Source organism: Phyllostomus hastatus, unplaced genomic scaffold, assembly GCF_019186645.2.
Source record: "Phyllostomus hastatus isolate PE091 unplaced genomic scaffold, TTU_PhHast_1.1 phas_scaffold_1674, whole genome shotgun sequence".
NCBI lineage: Eukaryota > Metazoa > Chordata > Mammalia > Chiroptera > Phyllostomidae > Phyllostomus > Phyllostomus hastatus.
The window spans coordinates 10,468,113-10,486,978 of record NW_025334011.1 but is presented as its reverse complement, the minus strand read 5'-3'; the positions used below and the strand labels follow the sequence as shown (position 1 = coordinate 10,486,978).

At 36.5% G+C, this 18,866-nt stretch overlaps 1 protein-coding gene across 2 annotated transcripts in view; it reads left to right on the top strand.

The window, feature by feature from the left end:
* The first annotated feature begins 1,341 nt into the window (after positions 1-1,341).
* RAB18 (RAB18, member RAS oncogene family) overlaps positions 1,342-18,866 on the top strand; it is a 33,503-nt gene continuing 15,978 nt past the window's right edge. Inside the window, exons 1-3 of one of the 2 annotated variants that reach the window (XM_045857877.1) lie at positions 1,342-1,542; positions 5,848-5,903; positions 17,499-17,560. In XM_045857877.1, coding sequence (XP_045713833.1) covers positions 1,475-1,542; positions 5,848-5,903; positions 17,499-17,560 — 186 coding nt within the window. In that variant the 5' untranslated portion in view covers positions 1,342-1,474. The remainder of the gene's footprint in view (positions 1,543-5,847; positions 5,904-17,498; positions 17,561-18,866) is intronic. The other variant, XM_045857876.1, reaches the window with a different exon arrangement.

The following is an 18,866-nucleotide window of genomic DNA, read 5'->3' as shown; positions in this document are numbered from 1 at the left end:
TTGATACTGTAGCCTGGATAGACTTCATTGACATTTCAAGAGCTATTTTATGAGAGGTTGAGGTTGTCTGGTGGACATGACCTTCCAAATTTAGGAACAGACTGCAGAACATTTATTCAGTTAATTCCCTCACAAATATTTATTCAGCACATATTATATGCCAGGAACTACTTCAGACACAGAGGCCATGACAAACAAAACGGACAAAATTCCTTGATTTCATGAAGCTTCCCTTCTCTTTGGGGAACATTAAACAATGAACAAATAAAGTAGTAAAATATCTAGTATATTGGAGGGTGGTGAGTGCTACGCAGGAAAATAATGTGAAGAGGACTTGCAGATTTCAGTAGTATGGACAGGGAAATCCTCATTAAGAAGGCAACGTTTGAGCAAAGACCTGGAGGAGGTGAAGGAGCCATTTGGACTTCTGGTGAAAGAACTTTCTCAGGTATTGAAAAAATTAATTCCTTAATGTATTTTAATTCTTATTAATATGTATTCTTTCATCAAATATCTATTGTGTCTGCGAGTATAAGAAGATAAAAACCAAGAACAAGTTTTTTATTTAGTGTCTGTCATGTTGCCAGGCATTTTGCTAGGTATTATGTATGAGGTTTGGTACCTTCAGAAGATTTACAACCTAGTGAAGGAGACAAAGCATATACATACAATTCCTGCAGTTGTGGTGTAGTGGTTCTTAGAAGGAGTAATCGTTGTTTGGAAGTTGCACTACCAGAGGTTTGCATGCATCTGATCTATCTGAAGTTTACATTTCCCTTTCGAGATGAACTTAAGTATGACGGGTACTCTTCAATCTAACAGGATATAAACCACGAAGAGAATAATATCCAATCATATCCTCTATGGAGCGCTTAAGTTTACAAAGTGCTTTCAACGACTTAACTTATTTAATCTTCATAACAATTCTGAGAAGCCGGTATTATTATAAGAGGTACTATTATTGCGTTGACTGCGAGTGAGGAAACAAACTCAGAAGACTAGGTAATATAAAGCTGTTATACGGTGGATTTGGGACCTAAATTTAAAATAATCTGCCTTTAACCACAAAGCTTTTCCTACTGCAACTTTTCCTATTGCAACTGTTAGGAGCAGGTGCTGAAATTTTAAATAGAGCGTTATATTCTCCCAACTCAGCGCTTTCCCAAGTGCACCACAGAGGCGGGGTTAGATTAGAGCTGGGAAGGAGTAAGAGCCAGGGGGTGAAGTCTCACCCACGGTGCCCCCGCCTTCCCCCATGCCCCCCAATCTGCGCTTGCTCAGGAGAGGAAAGACGCCTGGGTACTACGTTTGCGCAGACGCAGAACTACCTCAAGGCGGAAATAGGGCTCCTGCCATCCACCCAAAAACAAGGTGGCGGCGGTGGAGGAGCAGTGCGCATGCACGGGCAGCTCTTCTAGGTGAGGGTTTGAAAGCGAGACCGTGGAGGCTGCGCCCGGGACGGACAAGGGTCAGGATGGACGAGGACGTACTGACCACCCTGAAGATCCTCATCATTGGCGAGAGCGGCGTGGGCAAGTCTAGGTGAGGGGGTCTGCGGGCCGCGACAGGGGCGGTGGGGCCTTTTCCGCCTCCGTGGCCGCTGTGTGTTGTGCCGCGACAAGAAAGGTAACCGGCGGCGGCCGGGCGCGGGCCGGGGCGGGGCAGACTTCGCTCGCGCCCGTGGAGCCTCAGGGCCGCCGAGGCCTTGAGGTCTTTGTGCCCCGCGCTTGCCCGGTTCGGGGCCTCTGCCAGGCCCGAGTTCTCTGGGTCGCTTTGCCTCCTGTCGTACCAAGAAACAAATAGGGGAACCGCTTCTTGTCTGGCCGGTTTGCTGCCGAGGAGCACAGGGCGTGGCGGGCTGGTTTAGGCCGGAGTCTGGCCCAGCTGAGGCCTCGTCTAGGCCCCTGGGTTTCAGGCTGCCTGTCACCGCGCGAGCTAAGAGTTGTGACTTTATCAGTTAGGCATTTCTGGGGGCTTTATCTAAATACGTGATGTTCTTCGCAGGAAGTTTCGTGACGCCTTAGGTCACATTCCTGGCCTGTTTTGGTGCACCCCATTGCAGCTTCTCTTCTGTTTTCTGAGTCAGCTGTGAAAGAACTCACTGGCCAATTGCCTTTGGGTTGAGGTGATAGAGTTTAAGCTGTGGACCATCTTTGAAAATAAAGGGTAATTGTTAGTTTTCATTTTGTCACATCATATAGAGGTAGAAGAAGAAATTAGTGCTGTGCTTTTTTTTCTTGACACTTTCTTGGGCAAATAACATTGACAGTTGTTGACGTGGTGGTGGGAAGGTGTTGCAAGAGGGTAGTGATTTCATCTAGGTCTTAGAACAAGTTCTCTGGGTGGACTTGTCCTTGCCAGCTGATTATGAGTAGGGTGCCTTGTACTTTAAACAGTTTTTGAGTTCCAGGAGCTGTAAATAGTTTTACACTTTAGCTGCACCTCCTGATAAACATGTTTTTCAAATCTCATTTAAAGTCTTAGTTTTTTAGATACAAAAAGACTTGAAATCTTATTTTGTAATGCATTCTGAAATTGTATATATTTTTAAAATATGACAACACATTTCGTAGTTTTTCCTCATTTAATGTGTACATAGGAGCAAGGGATTTCTACACAAGGAATAAATTAGTGAAACAATATGGGCTAGCCAGATACTGTGATTTTTCTGAATAAAAGAATTTTTATAGTCATCATCTGTTTGAAGGTTAAAAAGTTAGTAAATATATTGAACATTTTCTTAATAGGAACTCCATAGCATTGTGACCTTTCTTTTTTTCTTGAGGTGTGACTCTCGTTTAAGTTAAGGCCTCTGAAATTGCTGATTTTCAAGTCAGTAAAGGTCGAATGTCATTTCATGAGGTTCAACCCAATACATGGTTGGTTGGCATTTCTTCTAAATCTATTGGATGGATAACTAGTTAAGCTTTGTTAAAATTTTCTGGAAGGTTAACAGTGTTTACACAATTGTGGTTCTTTCTCTAGAGAAAAAAGTATTGAGAATAATTACTGGTTTTGTTAGTTCTTATTTTTGCATACAAAAACTTACTTGGATCTAATCTCCAAAATTTTTCTTAGAATTTCATGGTGAGTTATGAACTGCTTACTGCAGAAATTTAACACTTTTGACTATCTCTTTAATGGAAAAAATTGCATTTAGGGAGAAAGTTGTCTTATTTTTCTAGCTAAATATACATATTATGTATGTAATATGTTATGGAAAACAACACCTTTCTGGATGAGAATAAATGACTCTACTAAAGAAATAGAAGCCTATGCTTTTTAAGGTGAGTTAGTTCAAAAACATATGTCATGGACATGATCGTAAAGGGTTGTTCTAACCAATAATTCATTTTTATTTCTTTAAGACCTAGAGTTAGTGGAACTGAGATACCACTGTTGTTGAGAAATCATTGCACAACAAAGGATGTCTTAACTCACTGTAATTAGTGGGTTATTTTTCCAGTTTATTTCGGACTCTTAGAGTGTAGTGAGCATATATGTTAGCAGTCAGGAGATCAGGAGTATGAAACTAGTGCTCCTAGTTGATGTGATCTTGTATCTGACATTTGAACACTCTAGACTTTCATTTCTTTATTTGGAAAATAAGGTTGGAATTGAAATCTCTCAAACCCTATTTCATCTTAAATATATAAGAGTCTTTGATTCTATGGCTAGCCAGACAGAAATAAAGAAGTTGCAAAGTGTTTTAGAAACTGGAAGTGATTCTAGGGATCTTCTTTTATCTAAGCTGCTGTCCCCACTGTGTCCCTTGTATCTCCATCCTTTCTGGCTAATTTTATTTGTTTAAGAGGTGCAAATTAGCTATAAATCACACTGTTTATGATAAATTTGGTCTCCTCTTAGTGGAATGGTGGTAGTTACTTCTTCCATCTTTAGCTCTGCATGGAGAGTATTTTCCTCCTTTATCTTTAGAACTATGAAAGCTTAAACATATGTCCATTAGAGCAGTGCTTCTTAATCATTTTCAGGTTGTGGGTTCCTTTCAAAATCTAATAGAGAAATGGACTCTATGCCTAGAAGAATGCATGCATGCATAGGTTTTTGGATGCATTTTGAGCTGCCCGTGTATCCCTGGCTAAAAGTGGCTGACTTATACCCAAAGCCTGTATTAAAATTTGTTGCTTTGCACCACACCAATTCCCTGCCTTTCCTGACAAAGTGTCGCTGATGACAATAGTAGTTGTAAGCATTAGCAATTCTGTAAGAAAAACCCCTGCCCCAGTGTCTGGCACATTATCCATGTTCAATAAACAATAGCCAACACTATTGTTACTATTTATATTATTTAACTTGTTACTATTACTACTACTATGACTGCTTTATAAGGTTATGCTAACCTATATTTTTGTAATATTTTCTGTAGTGACCAAGCATGGATACATACTTTTTCTATTCTTAAATTGTGATGACTGAAATTTTTTGTAAAATTTTCACTTCTTTAATTTAAAATTTAATGTTGCAGAGGGAAAAATTTTTTGCGAGAGTCTTTTAAAATTCTTAATTACTGCTCTCACCTAGCTCATATTGAAAGTAAGTAAAAATATTACAGTCAAGCAGGTTCAATGTTAAGCAGAAAAATCTACAAATTGACTCTTCTGTTTGACTTTGTGGTGCTGGTTTTATGGTAGACACAAGAAGGCAAAACCAGGAAAGGAACTGTTAATCCTTCAAATACAGTCAATGATACTGGGTTTGGAAATTCTCAGGAAGCCAATATATTTTGCAGTATGCTCTGTGGCCCTCCGACCCCCCACCCCAAATCTCTAACATCAATAATGACAACCTATAGAAATATTTATCCACAACTCAGACATCTGATATTTATTGCCTTAATTTTATTAATGCAAACAGGTCAATAGAACAGTTTTATCCTACTTCAGGAGATAATGTGAGGGAAGATTGATTAATTGATTGGGGCTTTAGCAAAAGCTTAGATTTTATTTTTGGAGAGCTTCTAATAACTGATACTTCTGCTTCATATTAAATAAAATAATCCTAGGAGATATAAAATCTTAGAATATTCTTCTACTCTGTTATCTTTTTACTTTCATGTCACCCCTCCCTTTTTAGTGTCTTTACCATTTTTTAGGTTTAATCCTTTGTTAATCTCTCAATACACCAACCCTGGCAGTTGTCTTCTGTTGATTTTCCTACTTTTTTTTTTTTTTTTTGCTAACATAACTTTTCAAAATGTAGAGCAGTTCTTGCCATTCCTTTTTAAAAAACTCTTCAGTAGCTCCCTATTGCGTACATGATTTCATACACCTTGCATATCATTTGCCAGAGTGTATGTACTTTGTACATCATGTGATCTGTCTGCCCTCACTATTTATTAGTAAATCTTTTTATCCCACATAGGGAGTACTCATACTGTGTATTACAAAGTATAGACATTCACATCTTTCTGTTTTTAGTTGAATTCACAGTGAATTACACATCAAGTATTTTTTAAGAAAATTAACTTGCTGCATTCCAAGAGACTTATTTTTCTCCCTCTGTCCATGTTAGTTAAAGCATGACATAATGTTATACCACTTTCTTGGAAGGACATACCAGTACAGTTAAAATGAATAAACAAACCTTTTCACACTTGGGGAATTTGTGTAGGGAAGCATGGGGAATATGTTTTCTAGAATACACTACTTTGCTCTTTAATTGCCTTTCAGTAATTTGATTTGTCCTTATATACCTGCACTGAAGCAATATTTGGGGAGTCATGTTCTTAGATGCATGTAATTGGTGAGAAAATATAACATCATGACCACATCAAATGATTAGTAGAAAAGTCAAATTTCTAATCTGTCTTTTTTACATCTCTTCTAGCCTGCTCTTGAGGTTCACAGATGATACTTTTGATCCAGAACTTGCAGCAACAATAGGTAAGCCTATGTTTAAAAATCCAGTAGACATGCTAAATGTTTTCTTGCCTTCAGGATGTTTTATCTACTCCCCACTCCCCATTTGTCTTTCAGAGCTTAACTTTGTTGTCATTAAATTTCTGAAGGCTTTGTAGATCTCACGAAGCAAAAATAACTTCCTAATCTATTATATCATGGCACTTTAGCAACTGTAGATATTATGATTACCTGAAACAGAGTTTCTTTTGTGTACTGTGGATTATCTTTTATTCAGCAGCATCCAATTATCTGAATATTTATTGTATACCAGGCACTGTCCTAAGAGGTGGGGTTATAATGATGAATAATACAGACTTGGTCTCTATCATCAGGGACCTAATAGTGTCGCCTTAGTAGCATATGTTAATTTTGTGTTTTTAGCATTTGCTACAGTATCTGGCATGAATTTTGCGCCCAATATATTTATCAGTATGTTATTAAACATTGTTAGGAGCAGTGATACCTAAATTCCTTTTTAAAATGAAATTTAGATCACCTGAGAATGGTTTGCCTTGCCAGCTTTTTAGAATATGTGAGAAGATAGAGCTAAATATTTTGGTATCATATGTTTAGGGAGTAGATCACAATATTAAGATATCAAGAGATAGCTTGTCAGAGTTCAGAGAGCTGAGTCAGAGCAAGATAGTAGTCTGGGCTGTGCCTTGAACTAGTTGTGATCTTGGGCAAGGCTTTTAACTTCATTGCCTTCATCTATAAATTGAGAACTTTTGCTAATAGAAAATACATTTTGTCAAGCTCTGACATTTTATGATCTGATGAGTAGAATGTAGTAAAGATGATCCTAGCACTGTTGTTGGGTAAAATGGTTTCTCTTACTCTTAACTGGCTTTGTTATTGTGGGTTTATTTTTGTTTTTAAATAATTTTATACCTAGAGAAAAGTTGTGAAAATATTTCAAAGAATTCCTCTATATCTTACTCAAATTCCCCAAGTGTTAATATTAATCACATTTGGTTTATCCTCTCTCTGCATTCAAACAGTGGTCTTGTGTTTTTCCCAATTGTTTGAGAGAAAATTGCAGATCTAATGACTTTAACTTCTAAATACTTTATTGTGTATTTCCTAAGTTAACATGGATAAAATTCCACTGTATACAGTCAGATTTTATCAGTTTTCTTAGTATTGTCTTATGTAGTAAAAGTAAAAGAATTGTTTCTGGTCCAGGATTCAATGCAAGATCATACATTGAATTTAGTTGTCATTTCTCTTTAATCTCTTTTAATCCAAACAGTCTTCAGTCTTTCTTTGTGTTTCATGGTCTTGACATTTTTTAAAAATAATTTTTTATTTTTCAATTACAGTTGGTATACAATAATTTATTCATTTCAGGTGTACAGCCCAGTAATTAGACATTTATATAGATCATGAAGCAATGACCCCATTAAACCTAGTGCTCACCTGACATCATACATAGTTAAGACAATATTATTGACTATATTCCCTATGCTGTACTTTATATCCCAGTTACTATTCCTTAACTACGGATCTGCCCTTCTTAATCCCTTCAGTTTTTCTACCTATACCCCCTACCCTTTTCCCCTCTGGCAACCTTCAAATTGTTCTCTGTATCTATGAACCTGTTTCCATTTGCTTGTTCATTTATTTTGTTTTTTAGATTTCACATTTAAGTGAAATCATATGACATTTGTCTTTCTCTGTCTCACTCACTTCACTCAGAACAATATGCTTTAGGCCCATCCATGGTGTTGCAGGTGGAGAGATTTCATTCATTCTTTTTTATTTTTTTTTAAATGACTAAGCTATATTCCATTGTACATATGCAGCACATCATCTTTATTCATCTATTGATGGACACTTAGGTTGCTTCCATATGTTGGCTCTTGTAAATAATACTGCAATGAACATATGTCTGTATATCTTTACAATTTAGTGTTTCGGGTTACTTTGGTTACATATCCAGATGTGGAATTGCTGGGTTCTTCTTGGTCCCTTGTTTATAGCCTTTGTTTTAAAGTCTATTTTGTCTTTTATAAGTATTGCTTTCCAAGTTAATTTGTTTTGTTTGGGAATATATTTTCTATCCCTTTACTTTCAGTGTGTGTGTCTTTTCATCTGAGGTGAGTCTCTTGTAGATAGCATATGTTTGGGTCTTGTTATCTCTTCAGCCACTGTGTATCATTTGATTGGAACATTTAATCCCAGCTATAATTGCATTTATAGTAGTTGTTGATAAGTATGTATTTATTGCCATTTTATTATTCATAATTCTATCTTTTTTTCTTCCTAGAGAAGATCCTTTAACACTTCTTGTAATACTGGTTTGGTGATGATAAACTCCTTTAGCTTTTTCTTGTTTTGGAAGCTCTTTATCTATCCTTTGATCCTAAGTGATAGCCTCACTGGGTAGAGTAGTCTTAGTTTCATGTCCTTATTTTTCATCACTTTAAATACTTCTTGCCAGTCCCTTCTGGCCTGAAGTGTTTCTGTTGAGAAATCAGTTGGCATTCTTATGGGAACTCCCTTGCAGGTAACAGCTTCTTTTCTCTTGCTGATTTTAAGATTCTACCCTTGTCTTTAACCTTTGGCATTTTAATTATGATGTGTGTTGGGGTGGGCCTTGTTGGGTTTATCTTGACTGGGACTCTGTGCTTCCTGGGATTGTATGTCTGTTTCCTTCACCAGGTTAGGGAAGTTTTCCATCATTTTTTTTCCCATGTAGGTTTTCCATTCCTTGCTGTCTCTCTTCTGGTACCCACATGATGTGAATGTCTGTGTGTTTGAAGTTGTGCCAGGAGGCTCCTTAAATTATCCTCATTGTTTTTGGTTTATTTTTTTTTCTTTTTGCTGTTCTGTTTGGATGTCTTCTGCTTTCCTATATTCTAAATTACTGATTTGTGTCTGCTTCATCTACTCTACTGTTGATTCCCTGTAATGTGTTCTTCGTTTCAGTTAATGTGTTCTTCATTTCTGACTGGTTCTTTTCTATATTTTCTGTCTCCATTTTTATGTTTCTGTAACTTTGTTGAAGTTCTAACAAGTTCATTTATTTACTCTTCCCCTAAGTTTATTGAGTATCCTTATAACAAGTGTTTTGAACTCTGCATCTGAGAGATGGTATAGTTCTGTTTTTGGAGTTTTGTTCTGTTCTTTCACTTGGGACATCTTTGTTTCCTCTTTTTGGCTGCCTCTCTATGCTTGTTTCTGTGTATTGTGTAGAGCTGTTATATCTTCTGGGCTTGGTAAAGTGGTCTTATACATAGTAGGTGTCCTGTGTAGCCCAGTGGTGTGGCCTCCCCTGTCACCCAAGTTGGGTGTTCTGGTGCATCCTATCACCCCAACCCTCTGTGGGTAGGCTGTGCACACAGTCATGTTATAGTTGAGCCTTGATCGCTGTTGGGCACCTCAGTAGGAGGGATTGACTGCCCCCAGCCATTTGGCTATGAGGACCAGCCATGACTATGTCGGATTGGCTGCTGTGTAGAGGCCAACCCCACATATGGGACTTGAGAACTCTGGTGCCTGATAGTCTGCCCCTTGAGTGTATCACTGGTGGAGGTGGTTGGGTGGTACTCAGAGTTGTCTGATGCTATCTACCAAGTGCTTTGGCTCTGGGACCTCCCAGGAATTTCAGGCCAAGGTCAGCCACCACCTGTGCTCTGTGCTGGGCCACCAGGCATTAGCTATATAGTGATCCACAGATGGCTGGCCTTGGAGTTCCCAGGAGAGTTTATAGATGTTTGATGCCTTAACATAAGCTTGTTAAAATATTTGGAAATTGGAAATAATTTAAAGGAAAATCTAACCCTTCCATTTCATATTTCATTCAGTTAAACATGTTAATTGGAATAAAGCAATAAATATGACACTAGCATTTCTTTATTTAGAATAATGGGAAATACTTCATCATATTTAGTAGTTTGTTTTGAGGTTTTTACTTTTACTTTGAGGTTTTATTAGGAAACATGATTTTTTTTCCATTTGTCTTTTCAGCATTGATACATTGTTGATAAACTTTATACTGAAATGTCCTTGTTTTCCTAGATAAGTCTTCATTCATACTATGGACATTTCTGGATTCTGTTGACTGATAATTTAGTTTGAATTTTTACATCTAGCCCTGGCTGGTGTGACTCAGTGGGTTGAGCGCTGCCTTCAACTGCAAGGTCACTCAGTCGATTCCCAGCCAGGGCATGTGCCTGGGTTGTGGGCCAGGTCCCCAGTTGGGGGTGTGCAGAAGGCAGCCAGTTGATGTTTCTCTTGCATATTGATGTTTCTGTCCCTCTCTGTCTCTATCCCTTCCTGTCTCTTTAAAGATAGAAGCAAAGTCTTTAAAAAGAATTTTCACACCTGTTTTTATAGATGATATGCCCCCCTTTTTTTTATTTTTTAAAAATCAGGATTTGGTATTAGAGTTGTACTGGTTTATAAAATGAAGGAGCTTTTCATCTTTTTCAATTGTCTTGACTAGCCTAAATCTGTTCTTTAAAGGTTGTATTTCAATATGATCCTGTTCATTTCCATACCATTCCAACCTCTTTGAGTTTTATATTTCTTAATATAGTTTTGAGAATGTATCTGGAAAACCCAGTTACTTCTTAAGTTAGTTGCACATAGTATTCTTTCAAACTCTTCATTATCTGTGTTTAAGTTCCTTTCTCATTTTTAAACTTGTGTATTTTGGTATATTTTTGTTGTCTGTCTTTTTCTAAGGGATATACTCTTTTATTGTTCGAGGGATTGCTTTACTTTTTACATTCCTTTTGACTTTTCTTTTGGTTTATTTTGTTAGTTTCTTAAGATGAATATTAACTTTCCTTATTTTTAATGTTATTTTTTAATAAAGGTGTACTCTTAGAGTAAGTTTTACTGTGTCTCATAGGTTGTGGTGTGGTGTGTTTCTTTTTTATTGTTTTTATGTAGTTTGAATTTTCAGTTTGAACACTTGAAATCTTTGACTTAGGAATGGTCTTCTCAATTTCCAGGCCTTTTTTTTGTTTGTTTATTTTATTTCTTATTTATTGGATAGTGATCCCCATGTGAAGTAGGACCCCGCAACCTTCTGCCAGCGCCCTGTCCTTAAGCAGCAGTCAGGTTGGAACCTCACAATTCATTCTGACAAGACTGATATCAATGGAGTTGAAGAGCACTTAAATTAGGAAAGGTTGTGAAGATGAAGGAATGAGCCAGGCAAATGCAAGCAATCCAAAAGCAGAGGTGGTGATTTAAGTTAGGGTAGAATTTAAGGTTAATGCACTGGACAGAATAAAATAGGGTATTATGTAATGATGAAAGGTCCAATTAATTAACAAAGCAGCTGTACAGTCATAAACAAGTGGTCACCAAACATAGAAGCACTATATATATAATTGCTTATGTATATTGTGTGTGTGTGTGTGTATACACACACATGCATGTGCAAAATCTGTCCATACATAGAGATGAAGTAAAATTTACTTTTCTGGGGTATACAGTTATTTGAATTTTAACATGTATTATAATAATTGTATATGGTCATATTTTTACCTTCACAATGGGATGCCATACAGTAGTATCACCCACCACCCCAACTACCTAGTGCTGTCCCTTCTTTATTTTTATTTATTTGTTTGTTTGTTTATAGAGAGAGGGGAAGGGAGGGAAGAAGTGAGAGAGAGAAACATTGATGTGAGAGAAACATGAGTTGGTTGCCTCTCAAATGTGCCCTGACCTGGGACTGAACTGGCAACCCAGGCATGTGCCCTGACCAGGAATAAAACTGGGGACCTTATGCTTTGCAGGTTGACACCCTACCATGGAGCCTCACTGGTCAGGGCAGTTGTTCTCTTTTATTGCTGAGTTATATTTCGTTGTATGGATGTTTCAGAGTTGGTTTATCTGTTCTCCTATTGTAAGGCATTTCGGTTATTTCCAGTTTTGGATAATTATGAATAGACTGGTTTTTAACTTTCAGGTATAGGATTTTATATAAATACTAATTTTTATTTCTTTAGAATAAATACTTAGTAATGGGATTGCTGGATTATGTGGTAAATGCATGCTTAACTTTGGAAAACAGTTTGGCTATTTTTAAATAAAGTATTTTTACATTATTTCCACTAACATATGAAAGTTCCTCCTCTTTCACATCTTCACTCATTATACAGGGATGAACAAAAGTAGGTTTACAGTTCATATGGAAAATAATACACTAATAGGTAATAATACAAGAACAAACTAGGTGTTTCATTTAAAACTGTAAACCTACTTTTGCACACTCCTGTACTTAGTATAAAGGGTCTTTTAAATTTTGTCCATATAGTAGATGTGTATTGGTATCTCGTGGTTTAATTTGCATTCTGTAATGACTAGTGCAGTTGAGCATCTTTTAAAGTACTTACATACCACATACCCCTGTGTGTTGTGTATGTGTGTATGCAAAGTGTTCGTTCATATCTTTTTGTTCATTTATTAATTGGATCTTTTCTTTTTTCATTGTTGAGTTTTGAGAGTTCTTTATATATTCTGCATATTAATCCCTTATTAGATGATTTATGCTTTGCAAGTATTTTCCTCCACATCTGTGATTCCTCTTGTCATTTTCTTAACAGTGGAAATTTTTTATTTTGATGAAATCTGATTTACCAATTTGTTCTTTTATGGGTGATATCCATGTTGTATCTTTTGCCCAACAGAAGTTGCATGATTTCCTCTATGTTTTCTTTTAGAAGTTTTATGCTTTCATGTATTACAGTGGGTCTGTGTATTATTTTGAATCAATTTTAGATCAGTTGGGGAGAATTGACCTCTTAACAATATTGAGTCTTATGATCACTGAACAAGTTATATCTCTCCATTTGTTTATGTCTTTTAAAATTTCTCTCAAGTGTTTTGTTTCAGGTCTTTTGCATCTTTTGTTAAATTCAGCACTAAGTATTTCATATGTTTTTATGTAAAATTATATCGAATATTTAAAAAATTTTTCAACTTCCCTTTGTTCATGGCTAATGTATAGGAACATATATCTTGATTTTTTTAAAATGTTTATTTTATATCTTCCAACCTTGCTAAACTTGCTTATGAGTGCTAGGAACATTCTACTTTGTTTTTTATTCTGTAGATTCCATTGGATTTCTGTATTCTTCCTTTTCATTCTGGTTGATTTTTATTTCTTGTCTTATTGTCCTCACTAAAAATCTTCAGTACAATATTGAATATAAGTGATAAGAGCTGAAATCCTTTTTTGTTTGTTTCTGATATTAAGGAAAAATATTTAATATTTAATTTAGGTATGATGTTAACTGTGACATTAGGTACATTCACATTGTTTTGCAACCATCCCCACTGTAAGTTTCCCAGACTTTTTCATTACCTCAAACAGAAACTCTACCAGTTAAACAGTCACTCCTACTACACTCCTCCTCAGCTTCTGGTAACCTTTATTCCATTTTCAATCTCTATGACTTTGCCTAGTTTAGGCACTTCATACAAACAGAATCATACAATATTTATCCTTTTGTGACTGTCTTCTTTCACTTAGCATAATGTCTTCAAGATTCTTCCATGCTGTTCATGTGTCAGAATTTCATTCCGTTTTATGGCTGAATAATGTTCCAGCCTATCATGTAGTACATTTTGTTTATTGATTTAGTTTTGGTTCCTGGACCCAATTCCAGTTTGTATGGAAGGAGTGTTTTCTATGTCATCAGTTTTTGAGATGCCAGCTGGCTCAATTTTGATATCTAACTAGAGATAGTGTCAGATCTTACAGGTTAAGGGTTCAGTCCTATGAAACTGCCCACTTCCTCCTGTCTCCACTTCAAATGCCCTCTCCCCACCACCATCTCTACTTCAGATGCCAGTTCAAATGCCAGGTTGTCACCTGTGCTCCTGACTGGCTATACATGCGGGTTCTCACAATCTCCTTCTTGGACTTGAGATGTCAGTCACAGATTCAGGTTGTTACCTGTACTTACAACTGATTGGCTGTAAATCAGTTTTCCTCTAGTCTCTCCTCAGGTTCAATTAATTTGCTAGAACAGCTCACTAGAGCAGCTAGAGTTCTCACTAGAGAACTCATAGAAACATTTCACTTACTACATCACTGATATATTATAAAAGGAACAGACTGATGAAAGAAATGCATAGGGCAAGATGTATAGGAAGGATTGTAGAGTTTCCATACACCCCTCATCCCAAAATCAACCTGGAAGCTCTTTGAATCCCCTTGTTTTTGGTTTTTATGGAGGCTTCATTGTATAGGCAGGATTGATTAAATCATTGGCTATTGGTGATTGATTCAACCTCCAGCCCTTCTCCCCTTCTCCACAGAGGTCAGAGATGGGACTGAAAGTTCCAATCCCCTACTCACAAGGTTGGGTCCCTTGGCAACCAGTCTCCATCCTTAGGTGGAATCTAAAAGCCACTTCATAAACATTTCTGCAAAAAAAGCTGTTGGGATTTTTATACAGGTTGTGTTGATGAGTCTGTAGATTGCTGTGCATAGTGTTGTCATCTTAACAATGGTAAGTCTTTCAACTCGTGAACACAGCATCTCTTTCCTTCGTACTTGGGTCCTCTTTAATTTCTTTCAGCAGTGCTTGTAGGTGTCAGTGTATAAGTCTTAAACCTCCTTAGTTAAATTTATTCTTAAGTAATTTATTCTTTTTGATGTTACAAGTGGAATGGAATGATTTTTTTAAAATACTCTTTTGGGATTTTTCATTGTTAGTATATAAAAATGCAAATTATTTTGTGTTGATTTTATACTCTACAATTTTGCTGAATTCATTTATTCTTGCAGGTTTTTTTGTGTATGTGTGGAATAGAGTCATTAGGATTTTCCATATATTAAGAGTGTGTTGTATGAATAGATATAATTTTACTTCTTCCTTTCCACTTTGCATGCCTTTTCTTTCCTAATTGTTCTGGCTAGAACTTCCAGTACTCTCTCGTGAGAGTAGACGTCCTTGGCCAGTTTTTGATCTCACAGGAAATGCCTCCATGTTGGTGAACACTTGGAGGTGCTGGGAGGAGTGCGGGCTTGGAGGAGGGCATGAAGCCATGTGCCCCTTCCCACATTCCTTGCCCTTCGCATGTCTTCCATCTTAACTGTTCCTGAGTTGTATCCTTTTATTATACCTCTCTAATTTATAGCCAGTTGGTCAGAAGCACAGTTAACAACCTGGATTGCAGTTGGCTTCTGTAATGGCGGGTGCAGCAGTCTTGTGGGACTGAACATTTACTCTGTGAGGTCTGACTCTAATTCCAGGTTTATAGTATCAGAGCTGCACTGAATTGTAGGACAGCCGCCTGGTGTCCCTGGAGAGATGGAGAATTGCTTCTTGTGGGGAAAACCCCTACATACCTGGTCACAGGAATTGTTCAGTTTTGTAGTACAGGAGAGACATGGCAGTGTTTCTAGACATTCTGCTTCTATTATGAGCTCCTTGTCATCCACATGAGGAGGTTGAAAAGATATTTTAATCAAATCTAGTAGTAAGAATTTGGCAAAATCGATCAAAGAGATTCCCACATTCTGCTGCCAATGAAGTCAAATTAAAAGCCACTTGAAAACAGAACCAGTCTTGGTGAAGAAACAGTTTGAGCATATGAGGGCTAAAGAGTTCATGGCAGCTCATCAGAATCACTAGAAGAGACAAGGGAAGATGAATGGGGACTCAAGGTGTCTCAGTCCAGATGAGATGCCCTGTCAGGCTAACCCTGTGTGTTGACTTTGATGGTAGGGTGTTCTCTGTAACTTTGAGACCTGATATGTTAGAAGAATAACTTGGAAACAATTATCAACCTGCAAACTACACATGACGTAGACAGTCATTAGGCTGTCCAGAAGCACACAGTAACAGGAAATTATAAAAGAGAAAGGAGACTGGGGGAAGGAAGGGAAACAAACATTCTGGGAACAGTGAGTTTCTTTTCTTGGGTAAACTAATTAGCCAGTAACTAGGAAAAAGGCCAGCTTGCCCCGATCATGCTGTCTGGGGTTATTAAGGAAAAAAAGAGTTTTCCACTCTCTGAAAAACCTTAAAAATTTAACTATAAAATATGTATGACAGGCTATCTCTATGTAGATCTACCCTACCAATGACCTTGATTTAGTACGTGCACCAGGTGTGTTACCCTCATCTGGAGTTTCTTAGGTTTTCTTTTGTTTTTTAAACCAATATGAATAAAATGTAAGGAATTTCATGTATGTATATGGATATATATATATATATATATATATATATATATATATATATATATATATCCAGATGCAGTGTATACAAGGTTACTTAACATGGGATTTTGGGAGGAGATGGATTGCAAAGAAACTTTATACTTAGGCTTTCCTTGTACTGTGTAATTGGCAAAATCCTTTAACTTACGGGTACATCATTTTAGGTGTGGATTTAACAACTTCTTTATCACCTTAGCCCAAAACACAAAACTTTTAAAAAAAATTTTTGGCACAGAGGAAGACCTGGCATAATGCACATTTTTGAAATGCATTTTTATACCTAATTTGTATATGTAATGGATTACCAGCAATCATCTCAAAAATTACTAATATATTTCCTTATTGGTGACAGGTGTTCTATTAAACAGTATATGAGGGTGCTGTTCATCTTAGTTGTGGCATTTCTGAATTAATTATGACAAGCTAATAAGATCTTTTGAAAGTTACTTTCCAAACTTCTTGAGCTAATGTTTTCCCTCTGGCCAGGGGGGTAGACTGCATATTATTTCTGATACTCTTTAAAGACCTGTGGGCAGTTACTTTCATTCATGCCAGATGGCATGTGTCAACTCCTTTTCCTGAAAAGGGAGATCTTTTAGAGGATTGCTGTAGTAAAACCTTATGTGACTTTTTACGAAGCTCTTTTTCTCTTTATGTAAATTACTACCAATAGAAGAATTTTACAGAACTGTGAGCCCCCCTTCCCCCCACCCCCATGTTTCACGAGGGTTGGGTACAAATTTTTTTTGTGTGTAAATTCTCTTTTTGAAATTGTGCAGTAGCAAGTGATCAGTGATAAGGTTATATAAAACTAATACTGTTTTTAGGATAAAAATAAACAAAACAAAGAATTTACAAGATAAGGAGTGAGTGGCTTCTTTATATTTTTACTAGTCCTCCAGCTTTCCTGCAGTCAGAATCCAAGTTAGGGAGTTGGTTAGCTGTGAATGACACTCTTAATAATAGTGTGTAGATGCTTAGGGAGCCTCTGAAAATTGCCTGGATTCACAGCCAGCCATGGATAGTCTTTCGTACTTGAACACTATGAATTCTAACTCTTGGCTTCTAATGTGCATATTCAGTCTCCACCTTACATTGAATTTTATTTTTTCAGTAAAATTTTTATTTTTTCAAGAAGCACAGGTAGGTGAATGTTTGAATTCTATAAACATCTGGTTTTCATTTATCCTGACTAAATCCTAAGGTGCTGAACTTATTTGACACTTTTTCTTTTATCTTTGCATCCATAACTCTTATGAACTTGGGGTATGAATTAGGGCATTTGATAAAGCAACTTTTCTGTTTTCTGGTGTTCTGGGTAATTGATTTAAAAAAATATATTTTACTGGGATTCTTACCAAAATTTTCATTTTTTCAAGGTGTTGACTTTAAGGTGAAAACAATTTCAGTGGATGGAAATAAGGCTAAACTTGCAATATGGGTAAGACTTTTAAAATGTATTTGTATAAATATTAAATTGTACTTTTTAAAGAAGTAGATCTTGGTGTTTGTAGTTGTTTAGAGGTGAAAGAACAATTTGTATTAAATAACTTTTGGGAAATTTGATGTTGATTAAAGGATAAGCAATAAATAGTTCTGTCTTATGGTTGGGTAAGAGACCTGTTTTATTTAATTTTTTCAGATATAACAGTCCATTCAGAATATTGAAAAACAGAACAAAATACTTAAAAAATCATCTTGCCTGCCAGAGAGAATTATTGTTATTGGATATATTTCTTTAAACTTTTAAAAAGATAACTTAGACTAAACTAACATAACACTAAAGGCAGTTGTTGGGGAAAAGGGAAATGGAGTCATACTTAGAAAAAATATTTTTGTTTGAAGTGTAAATATTTATAAAGTTTGAGTTTTCCAATGTTTGACCTATTTTTTATTTTTTATTTTTTATTGTTGTTCAAATACAGTTGTCTCTATTTCCCTCCACCCCTTTTCCCCTCCATGCCCAGTCTTTACATACTGCTTTTTATTTCACTTGCCTGTCAACCAAATGGTTCTGAGCTACATTGCTCTGCTGATAAGACATCTTCATGGTAATGCTGAATAGTAGCATAATTTTAAAAACATTTTTATTGAATTTATTGGAATGACATTGGATAATAAAATTATATAGGCTTCAAGTGTACCATTCTATAATACATCATCTGTATATCGTATTGTGTTTACCACCCAACATCAAGTCTCCTTCCATCACCATTTATCTCTCCTTTACTCTCTTCTACCTTGCCTCCCCCTCCCTTTCCCTCTTGTAATCACCACACCATTGTCTGTGTCTGTGAGTTTTTTTTCTTAAACCCTTCAACTTTTTAACCCAGTGCCCCCAACTTTCCTCCCCTCTGACAGCTGTCAGTGTGTACTCTACCTGTGAGTCTGTTTCTCTTTTGTTTGTTATTTTATTTTGTTCATTAGATTCCACATTTAACTGAAATCATATGGTACTTGTCTTTCTCTGATTGGTTTATTTCACTTAGCAGAATATTCTCTAGGTCTGCCCATGTTGCAATTGGAAAGATTTCCTTCTTTTTTATGGTCAGGTAATATTCTGTCATGTAAATGTACACAGCTTTTTTTATCCATTCACCTACAGGTGGGCACTTGAGCTGCTTCCAAATCTTGGATATTGTAAATAATGCTGCAATGAACATAGGGGTGCATATATTTTTTCAGATTAGTGTTTTGGGTTTCTTTGATTATTTTCCCAGAAGTAGAATTCCTGGGTCATAAGGCAG